This window comes from Aphelocoma coerulescens, chromosome 1 (assembly GCF_041296385.1).
Source record: "Aphelocoma coerulescens isolate FSJ_1873_10779 chromosome 1, UR_Acoe_1.0, whole genome shotgun sequence".
Lineage (NCBI taxonomy): Eukaryota > Metazoa > Chordata > Aves > Passeriformes > Corvidae > Aphelocoma > Aphelocoma coerulescens.
The window spans coordinates 34269375-34288283 of NC_091013.1; the positions used below are offsets into that span (position 1 = coordinate 34269375).

General features: G+C 38.7%; 2 protein-coding genes across 5 annotated transcripts in view; one reads left to right on the plus strand and one right to left on the minus strand.

Moving 5' to 3' along the window:
• Positions 1–4: 4 nt before the first annotated feature.
• Positions 5–11487, minus strand: GTPBP6 (GTP binding protein 6 (putative)). Of its 3 annotated transcripts, none has more exons than XM_069006683.1 (11): positions 11105–11487; positions 10496–10609; positions 8192–8329; positions 7696–7766; positions 6017–6147; positions 5256–5326; positions 4709–4825; positions 3109–3317; positions 1605–1753; positions 1146–1298; positions 5–842 (listed from the first exon to the last, which is right to left on the minus strand). In XM_069006683.1, exons 1-11 carry the CDS (start codon positions 11442–11444, stop codon positions 701–703), a joined length of 1635 nt encoding a protein of 544 aa, XP_068862784.1. In that variant the 5' UTR covers positions 11445–11487; the 3' UTR covers positions 5–700. The 3 variants fall into 3 exon arrangements, with proteins under 3 accessions (XP_068862784.1, XP_068862775.1, XP_068862794.1); XM_069006674.1 differs by having other exon boundaries at positions 4667–4825; positions 11105–11485; XM_069006693.1 differs by lacking the exon at positions 10496–10609 and having other exon boundaries at positions 4667–4825; positions 11105–11483.
• Positions 11488–11557: 70 nt separating this feature from the next.
• The window catches only part of LOC138106318 (cohesin subunit SA-2-like), a 65126-nt gene continuing 57774 nt past the window's right edge, over positions 11558–18909 (plus strand). For both annotated transcript variants that reach the window (XM_069006745.1, XM_069006754.1), the window contains exons 1-5: positions 11558–11645; positions 11760–11928; positions 16320–16404; positions 17027–17173; positions 18606–18702. In XM_069006745.1, the coding sequence (XP_068862846.1) occupies positions 11885–11928; positions 16320–16404; positions 17027–17173; positions 18606–18702 (373 nt within the window). In that variant the 5' untranslated portion in view covers positions 11558–11645; positions 11760–11884. The remainder of the gene's footprint in view (positions 11646–11759; positions 11929–16319; positions 16405–17026; positions 17174–18605; positions 18703–18909) is intronic.

Below are 18909 nucleotides of genomic sequence, written 5' to 3' on the forward strand. Positions count from 1 at the left end.
GTGGTTGTGGGTTTTTTTCCTTCTGTTTTCCTCTGTGAAAACGTTTGCTGTACCTTAAATGTTTTCTCCAAGAACTGACATAGTAATAGGCACTGTGGATAAATTAGTATAGGCAAGAAAACTGTATGGGTAAAAGATGTTCACAGCTAACTTTATTCAATGCCTTAATTATGATTTTTTTTTTTCTTCACTGCAATAAGACATGGCAGTTATTTTACTTACATTCATGCATTCTGCTTGAATACATATTTACCTTCATTATTTATATACAACCAACTACATTTTGTTCACTAACTTTCATTTTCCAAAGACCATCTGAAACACCTTAACTATAATAAATACTATTTTCTTCTGAAAAAGGCGGTAAAAATCTTTATTTATATGACATAAGAAACTTGGTACTTTTTTGAAGGTTAAGTCAGATGCCATTCCACGTGTTTGAGGGCCGCAGCTTATAGCCAGCAACAGGTTTAACATAAAAAACTGAATGCTCTCCTGGTACTTGCTGACAAAGTTAAGCTCAACGCTTTTACTGTTTCCATATGGAAATGTTCTGAAGCAGCGTCCATTTCTAAAATGCACCAAAAACATCAAGTGGGAAGGAGAAACAAACTATTCAGCAGTGAGACCAACAGGTCCTTCACTTCATTTCACATCATCTTGAGGAGATCAGTTTCTTCTCCTAGGACAGGATGCAGTTTCATGACATGAAAATCTTACTGTTGGGAAAGAGGTTTTTGTATCTGCCAAAAGCAGAACTGCCGATTATCACCTTGACCCTGGCTGTGCCATCTTCAGGCATGACTTCCACCTCCTGAACCGTTGCTTCTTTATAGAGCCAACTGTAAATGAAAAGCATATTAAGGTATATTAAAGTTATGACACGCTGCACAAAATATGAGCCTTGGTCTAGGTCAAAAGGTTCCTATCCAGATAGCATTTTAAAAGATGAAGTGCTTTGCTTCACTTCTCCAGTGTATCTCATAGGGCTAGTTTTTGACAACAGGTCACAAAACATTGATAATTATCCCTGTTATTCTTAACGCAGATTCAAATCAGTATGCTATGAATTGAAAAGTTTAAGACACGTATGATTAAGTGTTTAATATTTCTCCAAGTCCTTAATACAATTCAGAATTATTTACCTTAGCTGAGGTCCCTCTAAGTTGATGTTAACTGTTAGAATCATCTTTCCTGTTGCTGTCAGTATTTTTTTCTCTATTTCTTGTTTCAGTTCTTCTAAACCATGCCCATGCAGAGCAGAAATAGCTAAAGCATCTTCTTCAGTGGGTTTATACCTGGAAGAAAATTAATTGCTAGCACATTTATTAATGAAGATTAGATTGTGATAATATTCCAAGCATGGAAAATTTGACTGAGTTATTTTATAATGACACCTTCTACAGAGGTCACTTCTTGTATGACTCAAGTGATTTCTTTGGTAATTAAAAGATAATTCATTTTCAGACCACAGTTACATACATAGAAGATTGAGAAATGCTATTAAATATATTCTGAAGTGTGGGATCTCTTTTCTAGACTAAGAATTAAAAAGCTTCCAGAACATAAGAAATGTTTAAGTACACTTAGCATCTCTTGCTTACCTTTCTATCAAATCCACTTTGTTATGAACTTCTACCATTGAGTCCAGTAAGTGGCTAGGAAGATTAAGATTCCTCAGAACTGACAGAACAGTTGCTTTCTGGAGGATGGTTTCTGGATGAGTAATATCCCTCACATGAATGATCAGATCCTAGCAAAGATCAATATACAACACCAGTTACCAGGTTGTAGAGATTGTATACCATTTTTGCATTGCTAATTCATGTAAAATACTTTCCTCTCTATTGGATAATACACTGGCAGATTAGCACTGTAAAATTAACTACTAAACCAGTATTTAACTACTGTTTCTTAGGTCATGATGGAAGAAAATCTGTAGCAGTTTAGTCTTTCACCGCTAGTGAGCACTAACTGCCTCCAACAAACCTGAAGCAAATGTTGTCAATCAAGCTAGCTACAGAATCAGATTTCAAATAATTGATCCATTTTTTTTCAAAGCCAAGGCTTTGTAACAATAAGGCTTCAAAAACACTGGAGATTAAAAAGAGTGGTCTCTAAAAAAAACTTTCAGAAGACTAATAGCTGCTAAACTTTCAAAAACGAAAGGAAAACCCCCCATGTAACTTGTAATTCTATTTTTACATTCAAAATATAGAAGATTATCCTTATGCTTAGCTCCCAGGATACTATTACTGGTGCTTCACTTAAAAAGATTAATACAAAAGTTACCAGTTTCAAGTGTATACATGTTTGCCATGATAAAAACCAAGCAACCAAACTCAACATTTGCATTCAAATTGTTTCATCATCTTTGCTCAAAACATTTCTTTAAACTTTTGAAAAATAATTAGAAGTAAATTTCTTGCCTTTCATTTAACACTTCAAAGTAAGTGACAAACAGGATGGTTTCAGCCAGCTTTTGAAAGCCTTGCTATTACATGGTGAAGTCTGATCTTTAGCAGCATTCTGGCATCTAGCTACCAGTGAATTTCATTACCTTTCACGATAAAGGATTTTTGTTTAAATGTCTGTGTGTATCTATGCAGCTTTACACTTCGTTATAACACAGGAAAATAACTTTAATAAGAAAATAATTGGAAAAGTACCTTTATATGTATTACATGCTGCCTGCATCACATCACAATCACCCACTTGTAGTTCTACAGGAAACCTTAAGTAAAAATCAGATCATTTCAGAGGCTTCATTTCATTTTTAACTCCCAGGAAAGCTGGCTTTGACTGACTCGGATGCACTGTTCAGATATTTAATCAGAAAAATCCTGTTTATCTGGTTTAAGTATCACGGAGGAGGACACATATACTCCAAATAAGCCCTTCTGAAATATCTTAATATCTGTATGTTCTGCATAATTAAAGTATAAGAAAATTGGTTTAAGATACTTACATCATTATCTTAGGAGATTACTACAGTCAGCCAGATACTTTGCTAAGAACAACATGTCAATTAACTTCTGTTTTGAAGGGGTGAGGATTATCTAAAAGGAAATTAATTTTATGTCTCAATTTTTATAGTTGACTACTTACTGAGTAAGCCACTTCTTCTAGTGTAGCTGAAAAGGACTCAACCAGATTATGTGGAAGATCAGTCAGAAACCCAATGGTGTCAACATAAATAACTGCCATATGTGAGGGCAGATAGCCAGCATGGGCTGTAATATCCAGAGTGGCAAACAGTTGATCCCTGGGTTGAAGTCCTGCTTCCCCAGTCAAGGCTTTGATCAAAGTAGTTTTCCCTAATTAAATAAAAAAGGACAAGATTTTAATGGCTTGTTCCAAGTAAAATTTAATTTGCAAGGCTCAGGTGAAATGTATGATGTAACATATATCTTCACATCTATTTTAGTCATTTAATTGTAGCTTGTGATCAGTTATTTATATGATGTTAGGAAATCCAAAGACAGTCTTACATTTTATAACTTGGAATTCGTTTAAGGTCATGTATGTAATCATCTACTGGTATCTACAGCTGTGCTGTGAAATCACAAGATGATCAAAGACTGATTTGACCTGGAAAGTGACCTACCCACATCTCTCACCTGTAAGACTCTCTCAAGAGCACTGCCATGACAGCATTTAGGAAGCATGCACTTACACACTCCTCAGTGCTTCTGCTGTCAAATAAAATTAACTATTTGCTAAATAAAAAAATAAACAGAAGCACTAATAATATATACCTCATTAGGCTGAGGCCTTTATTGGGCATTTCCTCATGAACATAATACTAGAGACATTTATTTGCCTCAATGAATATTTCACATATTTTATCACTGAAGTGCTCAGTATATAGCCTAATTTAAGTATTTCAATTATGTCTATACAAAATAATTTTTTATATTTATTTATTTATTTATTTGAATCTTCAGTTTAAAAGTATGGAAGTATGACATTTAAGAAAAACATACAGTATAATCCAAACCTTTGAATATACAAGTCATAAAAAGTACAAGATACGTTTTTCAAAGAAGTTGAATAAGAAAATGAAATTGTCTTAAGATAATGCAACCTGAAAAAAGTGTCTAGTCCAAAGTCTATTTATACCTTGTGTAAGAATTCACTTGTGTAAGCTAAAAAACCAAATCAAACCAAACAAAAAAAAAAGCAGAAAAATCCCCTTTAGCTTTATTTAGATTCTTCTAGGAACACATCTCAGAATGCTACATGTAATCCATGAAAAGCTGCAGTGCTCCTTAAGCAGGTTTCTCAGATCAATAGCCAACTTTCAATTGTCTTCCTGTGCCTCAAGCCTCCATGGTGATCTAAATACCCATGTGCTTTTCTGTTCCCATTCTGATCATGCAGTAGAGATTCATATAAAGGGGCATTAACAGTGCAGTCTTCAGCACTGTATATAAAATCTTTTTGGCACAATAGGTGCTAGGCATTTCTCTGGACTGAAAAAACCAAGCAGCTTAATTTGCTTTCCTAACTATATCCTAACTGACAAATATTCATTACACAATTAAAGTAGCTAATTAAAATACGAAGCCTATTCACACACAAATTAGATTCTGGCTAGAGTTTCTAATTAAAAATTAGACAATATAAGCTCTTTTGTGTTATGATTTCAGGAGGTTTTGCTTACCACAGTTGGTATAGCCCATTACTGAGACCATTGGGAACTCACACTTTCTGCGCTGAGTTCTAAGTAAAGCCCTTTTTCTCCTTAGTTTCTCCAGGGCATTTCTAATTTTAAGTTCTTTTTCTTTCAATACACGATTCTGTGTTTCTAGAAATGTTTCACCTGAAAAAATACAAATGGATGGTTGGCAGAATAGTTTACAAAGGAAACTGTAAAGATGTATTTGGAAATCAAGTGAATTAGCACTAGGGCTTGTGAAGTTAAAAATAAGCCACTAAAGCTATGTACTCTTGCCTAAGAAAGTGAGTAAGTAATTATAAAACATACACTAACCACTCTAAAAAATCCATGTACACTCACGAACAATCCCTGTAGCAGCACACAGTCAGTCCTTGACCACTTACTCAGCCAGTACAGACCCAAACCTTATTATTTAACTTACTTTCCAATAAATTTTTGTATATTTGTTTAATTAGATGCTGAAAAGAGTTTTCCTCCTGACCTCCTCCAAATAAAGTAAGATGCAACTAAATTTGTTTAAAGGCTATGGAGAAAACAATTCCTCTAATTCATGAGACTATTTAGACCTTACCTGAGCCCATGATGTATCTTGAACCACCTCTCTGCTGATCTTGCTGAGACACCTCACTTTTCAGATTTGACCTGGCAGCAGAGTAACAGTTAATTAGAAGCAATTTTCTTTAATCCAGTTATACTAAAATGCTTAAAAATGGTGAAGGAGTAGTGGTATTCTGACAGTACAAATAAAATCACTAAATGACTGAGTTGTAAATAAAACCTGCTCATGGCAAGAAGCCTGGAGAAAAAAATCCAGATTTTCCTGGCTCAACTGTAGCTTGAAAAAGCATACAACTCTCTCAGTAAATTATAATTGCTATTCTGAAATTTCAGAGAGCCAAAGATACCTCTAATACATCCACACAACTCACACCAACTGCCATGTACACATTTCTATGCCACATATGGAAAATTTAAATATAAATTAATATTCCTTGTTTATAGATTTCCTTATTAAACTCAACAATTTCATATATGGGATACACATATCCAATTCCTACATATTCTTGCAATCCATCTTCTGTCTTAGAAAGGACTGGGACCTTTACATGAGAAATACATTTTGTAAGATTATTGAACATATTCTGGTTTTGTCTGTCAGCACTGCAGAAGCTTAAAATAATGACATTATAGTAAATAATTCTATGCTCTAATCAATCACTGAACACCTATGTATTTTTTCTTTATAGTAAATATTGCTGGTTTTTGTTACTGAAAAGAAATAGTCACTAAAATGTACAGATATGAGTATGTGATTTGCACAGCTCGAGGTACCTGAGAAGTGGAATTTCAGCCAATGCTACCTGCAGTTTTGCTTCCTTTGTCCGGGCATTACAACGAAAAATGTGAAGTACCACGGTGTATCTGTCAAAGACCTGCACGCCCCAGGCACCTTCCAGTTCTTTCTTTAGCCATGTAAGACAAAACAACCAAGATGTCTTCTGTCCCCCACAGTATCACTAGATCAACTCCTACACAGCAAGTACAGTTAGTCAGCTGGTGGACACTTGAACTCGGGGGATCTCAGGATTCTATTGCAATGGATGGACAATCATTATGAGCATGCAAAGTCAAAATTTGGTTGACCACAAAGAGAGGAGTTAAAGAGAGCTTAGAAAGTAGAACTTATGTCTAGGCCCATCAAATTCAGCGAGAATCCTCCCATTGCCCTTTATGGATTCTTGCAGCAGGTCTTAACAGTGTATCTCAGAATCAAGAATGTCAGTGGTTAAATCCTTGAAAAAAATAATTATGAAATACTGGATTTGGAAAGGATAGGGATAACACAGGAGAAGAAGAAAGATTACTAAAACTTGCAAACAAATAGAGGAATGCAGGAAAATTATTTAATAGCAAGCTTTTAATGAAATACTTAATAAACCCCCAACCAACCCAAACCCCTCAGTCTTGCTCTAATTCAGCAAGACACTTAAAGTATGCATGCAGTAGTTTCCCTATGCCATCTCTAAAATTCAGAATAATTGTTGTATACATGTTCTCAAACACTTTCTTTAATCAATCCTGTTTAATTGCTCTTAAGATCTATATTGTGAAAAGAAAAAAAAAATAGTAAATCTAGTACTAAAAGAATTCATACTATAAAATAAGGAATTTTACTAAAAACTAGGAAATTGAAATGAAGCATTTTCAACTTCCCTTTCATCAACAAATGGAAGCACTTGAGATAACCATCTATTAGAGATATTTGTCATCTCTTCATTTTAAAATTAGGGAAAGCATTCAAAACTACCAGCAAAGCATTAATGTTTGCTTGCAGAGTTTGCATACACTTTACACCCTGCATGATGCTGCACATAATAAAAACCCAAAAAAGTTTTTATTTCAGCTTGTCTAAGAGTATCTGTCGTTCATGTACCAGTTGTTTTACTGCCAGTGTTAAAATACTGAAGTGTGCTGCACCCCTCAATGTTTCTTTTTAAGGGTTAGGAATGAAAGTTTAACTATTTGAAACATTCAGCTATAAGCTTGCTCTGAATTTACACCTCATATTCAAAATACAATTCGGCATCCACAGCATAGGAAAAAAAAAGTGCTATCCATTACAAGTATAGAAACTTGAGCACATAGCTAATCCAAAATGTTGACATTCTTCTTAACAAAAGCTGTGTTAACACCACCATTTTGTAAAAAACCACACTGAGTAACTTTTTCAACACTTTAAATAAGGCCAGTGGCAAATGTGGGAGCAGAGTCTGTAACAAATTATACTAAGCTGCTGGAAAATTTCATGCACAAGAGCTGGAAACATCTATATATATATAAACTGGACAAATGCAGTAGATATTATGATTCTTTCCAACAAAACTCAGTCCTGGTGCATCATATTTGCAACATTTGCAAATTGAGAATCTTAACTGACCACTTCTCATAACATCAATAGCTTCCAAACAATACTGATGCAAAGAATATGATTTGATATTATATTTAATTACCTTTGTTAGTGAAGATATTCTTTCCACATTCAAGAAGACAGCTGTCACATGGGGCAATTTTTTAATCTTTTCTAAAAGATGGATAATGATTGCAAAATACAGTGTTAAATGTCAACCTCTTTTTAAAATGCCCAGACTATAAACCATTTTGCACTGACCAGAATGCTCATAGAACATCAAATGGCACCACATTCTTTGTTCATAGAGCAGTTGTAATTGCTAATTTAGTACTGTGCCAAGAACAGCATCAGTTTCACTTATGTCAATCACATAAACTTATGGACTGAGTTGCCTCAGACATTTTCAGTGAGCAGGGGTTATGCCTGTTCTGTGTTGCTTTTGCAACCTTAAAAATTCTTTCAAGTTTGTCTGCAAACCTGTATGATGGATAAACAAAATTCTCCCTCTCTTCAGCTCTCACACCTATCCTTGAACAGTTTGGCTGCAAAAGTCTTCCATTTAGAGTGATGCAGTGCTGAAAGATCTCAGTCCTTACCTGTCAAAACCTGAAAGTTTCCTTTGCCAAAAACAAACTTCTTGCTGGGATTTTTTGTAGGAATAATTATTTTATCTAAAACTGTCCAGTTCTGAAGGGTATCTACAAGAGCAACGGCTTCGGCAATCTGTAATTCAGCTTCAGGAACATAACAATAACAGAAAAAAGAAATAAAGGTTACAAGGTACCATCATAACTCTGCTCATATCTCCAATAACTACAGTACATGCATGAACATGGAAAGACTAAGCTACACTGAAACTCTGCTAGGGTATTTCCTTTAACTTCTAGCGAACTTCTAGCGCTCTAACAAGGAGCGAAGTGTCTTACCTCTAATCAGAGTAATTGAACAGTTTGATGCAATTTTATCACACAAAGCATCTTTCTGCCACTAGATATTATTTCTGTGGTTGTTGGTTTAGAAGAATTTTTAATTGTAATGTCAAGAAAGAAATCTCCAAGCTTTTTTTCCTCACTAAGTGAAATGACTAACTAGCTGGAAAATCTGTTATTTCAGATGAGCACAAAGCCACACAATTAATACCTCGGTGTTTTGCAGCAATAATTTAGGAATTATGGGATATCCTGCCACTAACTTCCCAGCCACTTATTCATAAGGGACCTAAACTGGTTTGTGACTTGCTAAAACCAGCAGATTTAAATCCTGTATTCTGGTTCATCAATTACTTTTGAGTTTTTAACATTGACATTTGCAAAGCAATGATTTTTGAGGACTTTGTGAAATCATGAACACTACAGGAGGATATCAGATCAGCAGATCTAGGCTTGATATGCCAAACTTTTCCTCTTCAGAACAAATTTGTCAAGTTTCTCTAGACAGCAAAACATAACATATATGAAATAGGTTACATTGGTCCAAAAGGTAATATATTTTTAAAGATAATTATGATCCACTTTCTCCTCATATTATGTTTCTTGTAAAATACACAGATTTCCTGTAGTGTCTGTGGTGTTTCAACAATCATTCCAAAACATTTGTTCAGACATCAGGCTCTTCATCTGGAGGGCCTAAATAAATGGAAAAGGACCATTGCTATTCTTCTGTATGTTCAGACAGAAAGATGCCTTCATATTTTACCTACTTTTCAGTTGTAAAATTGTCACTTAGGTAAATTCTCAAAAGGTTGAAAACTTCATTCTGCAATGTGACAATTTGTTATAATTAGCAGCTTAATAAAACTAAACAAGATTTAGGTTCATCATGTAATAAATTGGAATAAAAGAGTTAAGTATCATATATAACCTGTCTCTTGCCATCCAGAAGGACATGAACAGGCTCAAGAAGTGGGCCCACAAAAAACTAGTGAGGATCAACATGAATCAGTGCAAGGTCCTGCATCTGGGTCAGGGCAACCCCCCAGTATATTCATACAGGCTGGGGGATGGACAGATTGAGAGCAGCCCTGCTGAGAAGGACTCAGGGGTGTTGGTGGATGAGAAGCTGGACATGACCGAGGATTGTGTGCTTGCAGCCCAGAGAGCCAAATGTGTCCTGGGCTGCATCAAAAGCAGTGTGGTCAACAGGGCGAGGGAGGAAATTCTGCCCCTCTGCTCTGGTGTGACCCCATCTGGAGTGCTGCATCCAGCCACAAAGATGATCAGACAGGTGCAACCTCTCCTATGGGAAAAAGCTGGGAGAGTTGGGGCTGTCCAGCTTGGAGAAGGCTCTGGGGAAGACCTTTCTGTAGCCTTTCACTACTTAGAAAGGGCTTATAAGAAAGATGGGGACAGACTTTTTAGCAGGACCTGTTGCAGTGGTTTTAAACTAAGAGATTTGATTTAGATTTGATACATGGAAGAAGGTTTTTACAATGAGGGTGGTGACACACTGGAAAAGGTTGCCTGGAGAGGTGGTGGTCCTGTAAACATTCCCTGTAAACATTCAAGGCCAGGTTGGACAGGGGTCTGAACAACCTGGTCCAGCAGATGTACTGGCTCATTCCTGGGGGAGGGGGTCAGACTAGATTTTTAACCCTTTAAAGGTTCCCTCCAAGCCAAACCATTCTGGTTCTATACATAAAAAGCTAATTTACAAGATGCTTTAATCCTTACTATTACAGCTTCATAATTAGACAAGGGTTTGAAGAAAGTATCAAATTCATCATGTATCTTAATTGTGTGTGATTAATACATATATATTACCTAGTTGCAAGGATTTCTGAGAGAAATCTAATAGTAGTCCTAAAAAATGTCCTTACACAGGAATTAATTATTGGTCACTGCATCACTAAGTAACTGCATAAAAGTACATAAGTCCCTGAAAGGATTTATACAAGACTTCACCTTCACTGCACCCTCTTCTCTGGACAAGACGGTATTGCTGCTCTTCAGCCAACTTCTGGGCAAGCCTAAGGCCAAGGTACTCCAGCCCACCTGGGCAGGCAGCATGGTTGATGGCTGAAGGCAATTAACATCGTGCTAATAAGGAGGACACCCGGCTGTTTCCCTGACCAACTTGCACGGAGGCGTTCTGCCGTCCAAAATACAGTTTGAGTGATTTGCAAGTCAAAGCACAGGCCTGCCAACACTCACTAACAGCTCCTTGTCTTAGAAGTTGTCAAAGAAGGAAAGAGCGACCGAGACCTTCCATCCAAGCTTGTACTTTGCAAGGCGCATTTCGCGGTTTCACCGCTGTTAACAGCGGGTCCACTTCTCACTAGCGGCCCTAGCCACAGAATCAATTCGGTTGGGAAAGACCTCTGAGATCATCGAGCCCAACCTGTGACCGAACACCACCATGTCAATAGCCCACGGCACTGACTGCTACCATCAGTGTTTTCTTAAACACCTCCAGGGACAGGGACTCCACCACCTCCCGGGGCAGCCCATTCCAAACCGCCTGGATGTACTCCTAGAGCTCGGGGAGCCCGCCCGCCCCCCGCAGCCCCGCACCCGTGGTGAGCGGCGACTTCTGCGGGCCCCACTTGACCGCGGGGTGCACGATGGCAACGCGCTGCGCGCCGGGCCGCGGGGCCAGCGGAGACGGGCCCAGCAGCTCCTCCAGCGCAGCCTCATCCTCCTCCTCCTCTTCTTCTTCTCCATCCCCGCCGCCTCCCGCCGCCCCGTTCCACAGCGCTCCGCCGCCCGTGCCCGGCGGGCGCAGGGGGGCCCGGAGCGGAGCGGCGGCGCTGAGCGGGCGGGCGGGCAGCGGGCAGCACCGGGGCGCGCCCAGAGCCGCCGCCGCCCGCCGGCAGCACAACAGCAGCGAACACGAGAGGCGACTGGGCCCCATCGGCACCGCCGGGCCCGGGGCGGCGGGGAGGGACCGTCACCGGCCGCGTCTTTCCGGCCGCTGCGGAAGCGCCGCCGCCCGCCCATGTGACAGCGCTCCCCGCCCCTGACGGGCCCAGCGCGGCCGTGATTGACGCCGGGCCGGTGCCGGGCCCGGGCCAGCCGCGCCGGGCAGCGCCCGGGAAGGACGGCGGCGGTGTCGGTAGGTTTAATTTCTTTCTGATTCATCCTCCCCTGCGGCCGGGGGAAAGGGATGGGGGCTGTTTCTGCCTTGGTTTGCTTGGAATTTAGTCTCTTTGTGTACCTTTCTTGACAGTTTTCGGCCGCTGTTCTGCCCGCAAAAGCCGAAGAGCTGTTAAGTTTTTAACACTGTCCATTTCGGTGAAGATTCCTCAGAAGGTCGTGTCGGCTTGTTTGTGCTGCTGAAATAATGTAGCGGAAATGATAGCCGAGCCCAACGCAGCCAGTAACCTTCCCAGCCAAAAGTAAGACCCGGCACAGGTTGCCAATAAAATCTATCGGTAAATTAGGGTGCAGTCCCTTGGGTTTGTGCCTTGCAGATACCGCGGCAATCTACAGTCTGTCATCTTGGGTGGAAAGGGGAAAAAACGGATTTGCTGTGCATTGTGCTTTTTTACTAATATCTTCATTTTATTTCCTTTTATGTACTGTTTAGCATTTTCTTAATGTACTGTTTAATGCTATTTGACAGGGATGTTGGTCTTACAAGCTTTGCTGTGCCTTATTCACTCAGTGCAAATGAACCTGCCTTCAAAAAAAAAGGCAGATTAATTGTCAGTGCATGTGTTCCATTCAGTGGGGAATTTGAGGATGCTGAGGGGGAAGAGTGCTAAGTAGTCTGTAGGCTCCCTGTAGGCATTGATGAGGGCATTGTTTCTATATATTTTATATTGTTTTTATCAGGGATCCATCAAGTCTTCTTCCATTTATAATGTATTTTTCAGTCATCGGTTGAGATGATCTAAAGTATTCATATCATTGTCAGTCATGCACTGACAATGGTAATTAGAAGTTCTACTAGAATAAATATAAATCATTGATAGATGAAGTTAAAACATTTGGGTATGTCTTGTTTGGTTTCAAAGAGTGAAGCTTCTTAGATGTCCAGTGTTGCGTGCTTTGAACTCATTGCAGTCCAGTCTTTGCTGATCCTGTCACCTTCTGATCCAATTTGCTCCACATATTTTGCTTCACTGTGCTTTAATGAAAGCTGAGAGTTGTAGCCTATGATGATATGTATAGCTTCCCATATGGCCTTTCCAGTATGTTTCATCTGAAACCAGCCTTTTAGCTTCAGAAGTGTTAGGCAGGCACATGGCAGTTGCTTACTGGAGCTTCTTATGTTGCTTCTAAAAGATGAATCAGTTGTTTTGAAATTTATAATTTTAAAAATGTACAGGTAGGATTCTTTCAGTAACATAGATTAATTGTTCCTGTCCCACAGCAGAAGGAATATATTACCTCCTTGGTAAAGAGGTAGTTTTCTTTTCAAGTGTGAGTCACCAAATCTGTTCTAAATGTTTATTAAGATAAGAAAACTGAATTCAGAAGTTATCACAGTAGTATCATGTCTGAGGATTAGATGTGGCACTTGGCTTCCTTTGTACTTCAAGTGTTTCATCTTATCAGTAATACTTCAAGTGCTAGTGAAAGGACCATTTTGTGGCAGGAACACAAGGTAAAAATGAGTCTCTGAGCCATATGTAACAGGGTATAAAGGTGGAAGTAAAAATGGCATTCTGCTTATGCTTCCTTGCTGGTTGCTGATGGAAGCAAACTAAATGGCTAAGACCTGTTTCTTCCAGTGCATGAGGAAGTGAATATATGAATGCAGAACTGCTCAACATGGTGTAGAATAACAAAGGGAGGAAAAAAAAACCCAGATAGTTCAAAATTTGTCAAACCTACCATTGCACTCCTATAATTGAAAAGATGTTAAATGGAGTTATGTATAGGGATTGCTGCAGAAGTGATCCCTCTGTCTTCATCAACTAGGTACAGTAGTCCCTATTTTGCTTAAGAAGATAAGAGGATGTCTTAATTCTTTTAACAGTTTCTTCAACAGAAATGTAGTTGTGCAAATAAAAGTTCCATTAAATAGCCTGTTTAATTGCTCAGTGGTTTCAAGGGGTTCAGGTTGTAGGTGCTGGTCTAGTTTCTGCAAGTGTTTGTGCCTGCCTTATAAATAGCCTTACTGGAAATAACAGTATTAAAAGCTACCAAAAAAAAAAAAAAAGAAGAGAAGAGAAAGGAGAAACATGTCTATCAGTAGTATCTGGATTTTAAAAAACAACTACTTTTGTGTAAATTGTCTGTTGTTGCCCAGTGCTTCCCAAGGTGTAACTACGTGCTGCAATGCACTGGTAACCAAATCAGTTCAGAAACGAAATGGCTTTTTAATATTAGCATTTGGTGCCTAGTTAAATTTGTTGAGTGTTTAAGATGGATGTTTAGTTGCATGTGTAGCAGTTACTCTAACAGGTTTCACCCCAGATGAGTTTCATTTGGTTTTGGTAGCCCAGCGTGTTGGTAGCCCAGACTATAGGTCTGTGGTCTTCCCACTCTTGCAGATTTTGCTGAGCTTTGGTAACATGCTGTTCCATATGCCAGGCATTTCCTTACTTTGTTGGGCCCCTTTTGCTACAAGTACATTTTGTCTGGCAGAAGAGACTAAGCAAGTAGCACAAGGCCAGTAAATACTGTCCAGAGTGCTGTCCTTCAGGATGTTCTTGGGAAAGAGAAGCATGAATTAAACCTTCAAAGAAGTGTGTTCTAGACAGATACTAAAAGCAGTACGTGATCAGACAAGTCCTTGATGGAACTGTCCTGAGGCAGTTCTGATTTTTGAATTATTTAAATGTTTTAAAACAACTTGGACTCAAATATAGTTGCTATAATCCAATGCAATGCATTTATCTTCATTATGGGATGGAGTAAGTTGCTAAATAGTACTTGTAAACAATTCAGGAAAAGGTTTTGAAGGTGTGTTGAGTGTTATGTTGAGGTACAATGCAAAAACTGGTAACCCATGTTACTACGGTGCTGGCTGGCACCTGAGTTGTAGTTCCAGTGCAACAGTGCAAGTAAGTACCTGTTAGTCCAGCCCCACAGTGTTGCATTCTGCTTTGAAATCAAGAGTGAAAGGATTTAAGCACATAGGAGAAACAGCTCCTTGACAAACATGTTTGGATTCTTTTTGGTTTTGTGGTCTGTAGAAGAATCTGGGAAGAGCAAACTGGCATCAGAAAAGCAATACGTATTGCTGTCCCTTGCTGTTTGTTCTTTATAGCGAGGAAGTCTCTGGTGGTACTTGGGATACATAATCTCAGTGGCTTGCAATTTTAAATCAAAGAAGACATTTGAAAACTTTTGTGAATGATTCCTTATAGAATGCTGACTCAGCTGGGAACTATAGTTTATCCCACTCTCCACATGCAGAAGTCCAGACAGCTGGTATAAGGATTGGTTCATCCTGAATTATTTTCCTTGCTTCCACCTATCAAACACTGTGGCACATTTTGAACTTTTCTACAACAAGTAAATAATGGAATTTAACTTTCATGGGACTTTTCTCTGTAGGGAAGGTAAGCATTGTATTTAGAAATTTTACATACTTTTGTGCAATTTTATATTTATATAGATTTTTTATAGGAGTCTTTGGAAGCCTCATTCTACATCACTTCTTGAAGTGCCTCAATAGATCGAAAAAGTAAACAAAGGCATGTTTGAATAAAAACTTCTCTCTGCTCTTACCAACAAAATAACATCAGGATCTTGGTCCTGCAGCTAATGCTATTCAGTCTCAGATTTTGCTTTGCAAAATCTTGGGAAGAAGATGCTTATCTGGCATTGATAAACCTAGGTGGAGTTGAGCTGTCTCTGCATCCATAGAACAGTTAATTCTCCATCTATGTTAGCCAGCACTGGATATTGGAGAGTAGGCTGCATCTGATAGTGTAATACACTGGTTTTTTGTTGGTAAAGTGGTCACTTGTGTTAGTACACTCTCTTGTTGCAGTAGTATCACGAAAATAGAAGTAATTGTACACTCTCATATTTACTTTCTTTTTATGCCTTCTTGTAGTACAAGTCAACTGGCTTCATGTCCTGGCCACTGTAGCTTAAAAGGAGGCCATTGCAGCCAGCTTCCAGTACTGGACCTGCTGCACAAGTGGGATCCAGCTCGTCTACTCAAACATGACCTTTGGCAAAGCACAGTGTTAGCATTGGGATTCATGAAAAATGGCATGGTTTCATTGCAGATAAATGTATGGCTTCAGATCTCCCAGAAGGTGCATCTTTCTTTATAAAATTATTCCTCCATGATATTAGTAATGACGTGAAAGTGAAGTTTTTTATGTGTCTTTTTTTCTTCAGCATGTTTTATAAACAAAATAAAACAATTTATTCCTCTCATTTTAGGTGTTGCCCTTCAAATGCCCATCAAATGTTACTGCCTTGTTTAGCTTAGGGCACCCACAGGGTGAATGCATACTTGTGTTATTGATTCATAGTGCAAAGCTCTTAAGTCAACAAAGGCTGCATTAAGTCAACATCAGCTTTCTGTTTCATTTACTTTTTTTATACTTCCTTGATATGTTTGATAGCTTTGCTAGTTTTCTAATTATCTGCATATCTTAAAGGAAAGCCAATAGTCTGAAAAAGGCCCCAAATTTCTGTTGTGCTTTGAAAGTTAGCTGTTTGGTTTTTAGTGACAAAATGTCACCACTTCCAAACAATTAATTAAAAATACTAAAATACATGTGTTTGCTTTTATTTTCTTCTGTTTTTGTTCCGAAGTGTGTAGTTCTGTGTACTGACTGCTAACCCCTTCAACATGTTTGTTACACCTTAGAGAGAATGCTGTCCATGATGAGACTGTGCCAGAGTCTGCTGCGCAGAATGGCAACTGTGTGAGAAATGGCAACCTGAAAACACCAGTAAGTCAATTTTAAAGCTTTTAAAAGTTTTAATTCTTTTCAATTGTGGAGTTTATTTTGTGTCTCATTCAGTTGTTACAAAATGGGGTATTACATACAACAATCACAGTGCATCTAAAAGCTAGTCACTGGATACAGCTTGACCCTCAAATTCCATTCGCAGCAGAGCCTCAAGGCTGGCTTTTGAACCGTCAGCTCATTTCAGCATGTGCTTTTCCTTTGCTGTGCTTTGTGTGCAGCTGATGTTAATTTGCAGGTAGTGAGTTTAACCTATGAGTGAAAAGAGGTAGAAGAGCTTCTGTGCTTGCTTTGTATTCTTCAGAATTGACAGCTGTCACTGAATATTGCCTTCTGGGTAGTGTGCAACTGTACAGAAGCTTATTTTCTGTTATGTGTTGCTATGCTTATAGCTCACTGTTGAGAGAAAAAATTCAAACTGTTAGATCCTTTCTTTCATTCCCTATTAGTATGGTTGTGTTTGGTAAGGATTTGTTGGGGCCCCTGGGGCATAACTGAGCAGCCTGAGGAAATGATTACAGTAAGAGCAAAATAAACTTGTATCTGTGAATGTCTGATGTGTGTTGTGTTTTCTCACATGCTTTGTTTACTTGACTCGTTTCAGAGAGAGAAGCGGAAGGTCCGAGAGCAGTGTGAAAACATAAGGAGGAATTCTACTGGTAACAGAAGAGTGAGCCAGCTGCAGAATGGCCAAGTGGTTGAGGCAGTTACCTTGTTTGAAGTGGTTAGCATGGGGAAGCAGGCCATGCAGGTATTCCTAGCACTGCGTTCTGAAAGCACTTGGTAGAGGGAGGATAGATAAACAGTGGTAATTTCTGTTATTTATACTGTGGAACATTTAAATTTTGGCGTAGGTGGGGAAGAAACATGTTTGATTAGAAAACTGCTGTGAGCATGGCTCTTGGAAAGAACATCTTGCAACTTCAAGAAATTAGTGAAAAGGTAGCTGTCAGATATTTAAAAAGAGGAAGGAAATTGTACCTAAACCAGTCTTCCTAAAGCAATGCCTGAACATACAAAAAGATAGCTAGTTATTTAAAAAAATGCAGAAAAAATTCATCAGTAGCAAATTTTTGTTGTCCAGGATTCTGAAAATCAGGCCTTTCCTATTTTTTTTTAACTTTTTTCCCCCCTTGTGCTTGCCTTTTGGTATTTTTCTTTTACCTTTGTGCAAATGCAGTTTACCAGCAGCTTGCATAATAGCCAGGTTCCCTGTGCATCCATATAGTTAACAACTTTCTTCAATGTGAGGAAGCCCACCTCCCCATATTCTGTGAGCACACCTATATATTGTCTTTGTATATGTGTATCAAAATCTGGAGACCCAGATGGTTTTTTATAGAGCTATACATGTGTCTCTAGTGTGTAGTGTCTGTAAGCAAGGTGTGTGTGTGCGTGCACACATTCATATTTTGGATGTGAAACCTTCATTTTTTCAAGATATTTGTGTGGATGGCTTTTGCCGTGCTACAGCTGTGTTAACTTCAATAGAGCTCCCTGAAGAGCTTGGCTTCTACTGTGCCAACCGTCATGGGAAGGTCTTGGAAAGGCAGCAGAGCTTGAGTTCTGTTGCTGCTAGAATTTATTCGATGTGTGTGGAACTACTGGTGGGTTGAAGCCTGGATGGCTTGTCCCAGGAGATCCATGGCACTTACAGTTTGTAGGCTGTACCACCCTAGAGATGAAATTTGGAGTTGTTTTTGGCTTATGTGTAGTTTGTGAACTGTTTCAAACCTACTGCACAAATCAAGTACTAGAGAAAAAGAGAACTTCCAGGATAAATTGCTAGTATAATACTAATTATTAGATGGTGCAGAGACTAAATGTATGTGCGGATTTTTGTTCTGTTTGTTTGTTTTTAAATTAAACTGATTCTTCAGTGCTAGCAAGAATTCAGGAGGACAGGTTTTTTTTTTATATTACGTTTATTAAAACTGGTTATTTTCCCTGTTAACAGGAAGCAAAGCATCTGTGAAAGGCAACATTGTCTAAAGCAGTTTAAGACTTGAAAGAGTCTTTAGAACTATTAGATATGGGGCAGAATTGCTTGGAGTTTATTCTTGCTTTTGTAATTTAATGGAGATGGAGCAATGTTTGTTTTTGTCTTTATTATGGGTATCTTCAGTGGAGTGCAGCAAACAGTGTTCACTTCCTCACTAATGAGTTTCTTTAATCTGTTCTAGTCTGTAGTAGTTGACTGGATTGAAGCTTACAAACAAGACAGGAATGTGGCACTTCTGGATCTCATCAACTTCTTCATTCAGTGCTCAGGCTGTCAAGGTAATTTGCCCTTTTCATAGCCCTTTCCACTGTCTGTGTGTGAGAGTAGTCTGAAGTGTGCTTTCTGAAATGGAATTTTTCTCTCCAGTAAATCATGTACTTGTAATCTGTATTGTTCGTTAAGACGAAATGTGGATGGGCAGGCGAAATAGAGAAGAATGCTGCTGGTTAAATTCTTTGACGCTGTGCTTGCAGCATTCCAGCTCT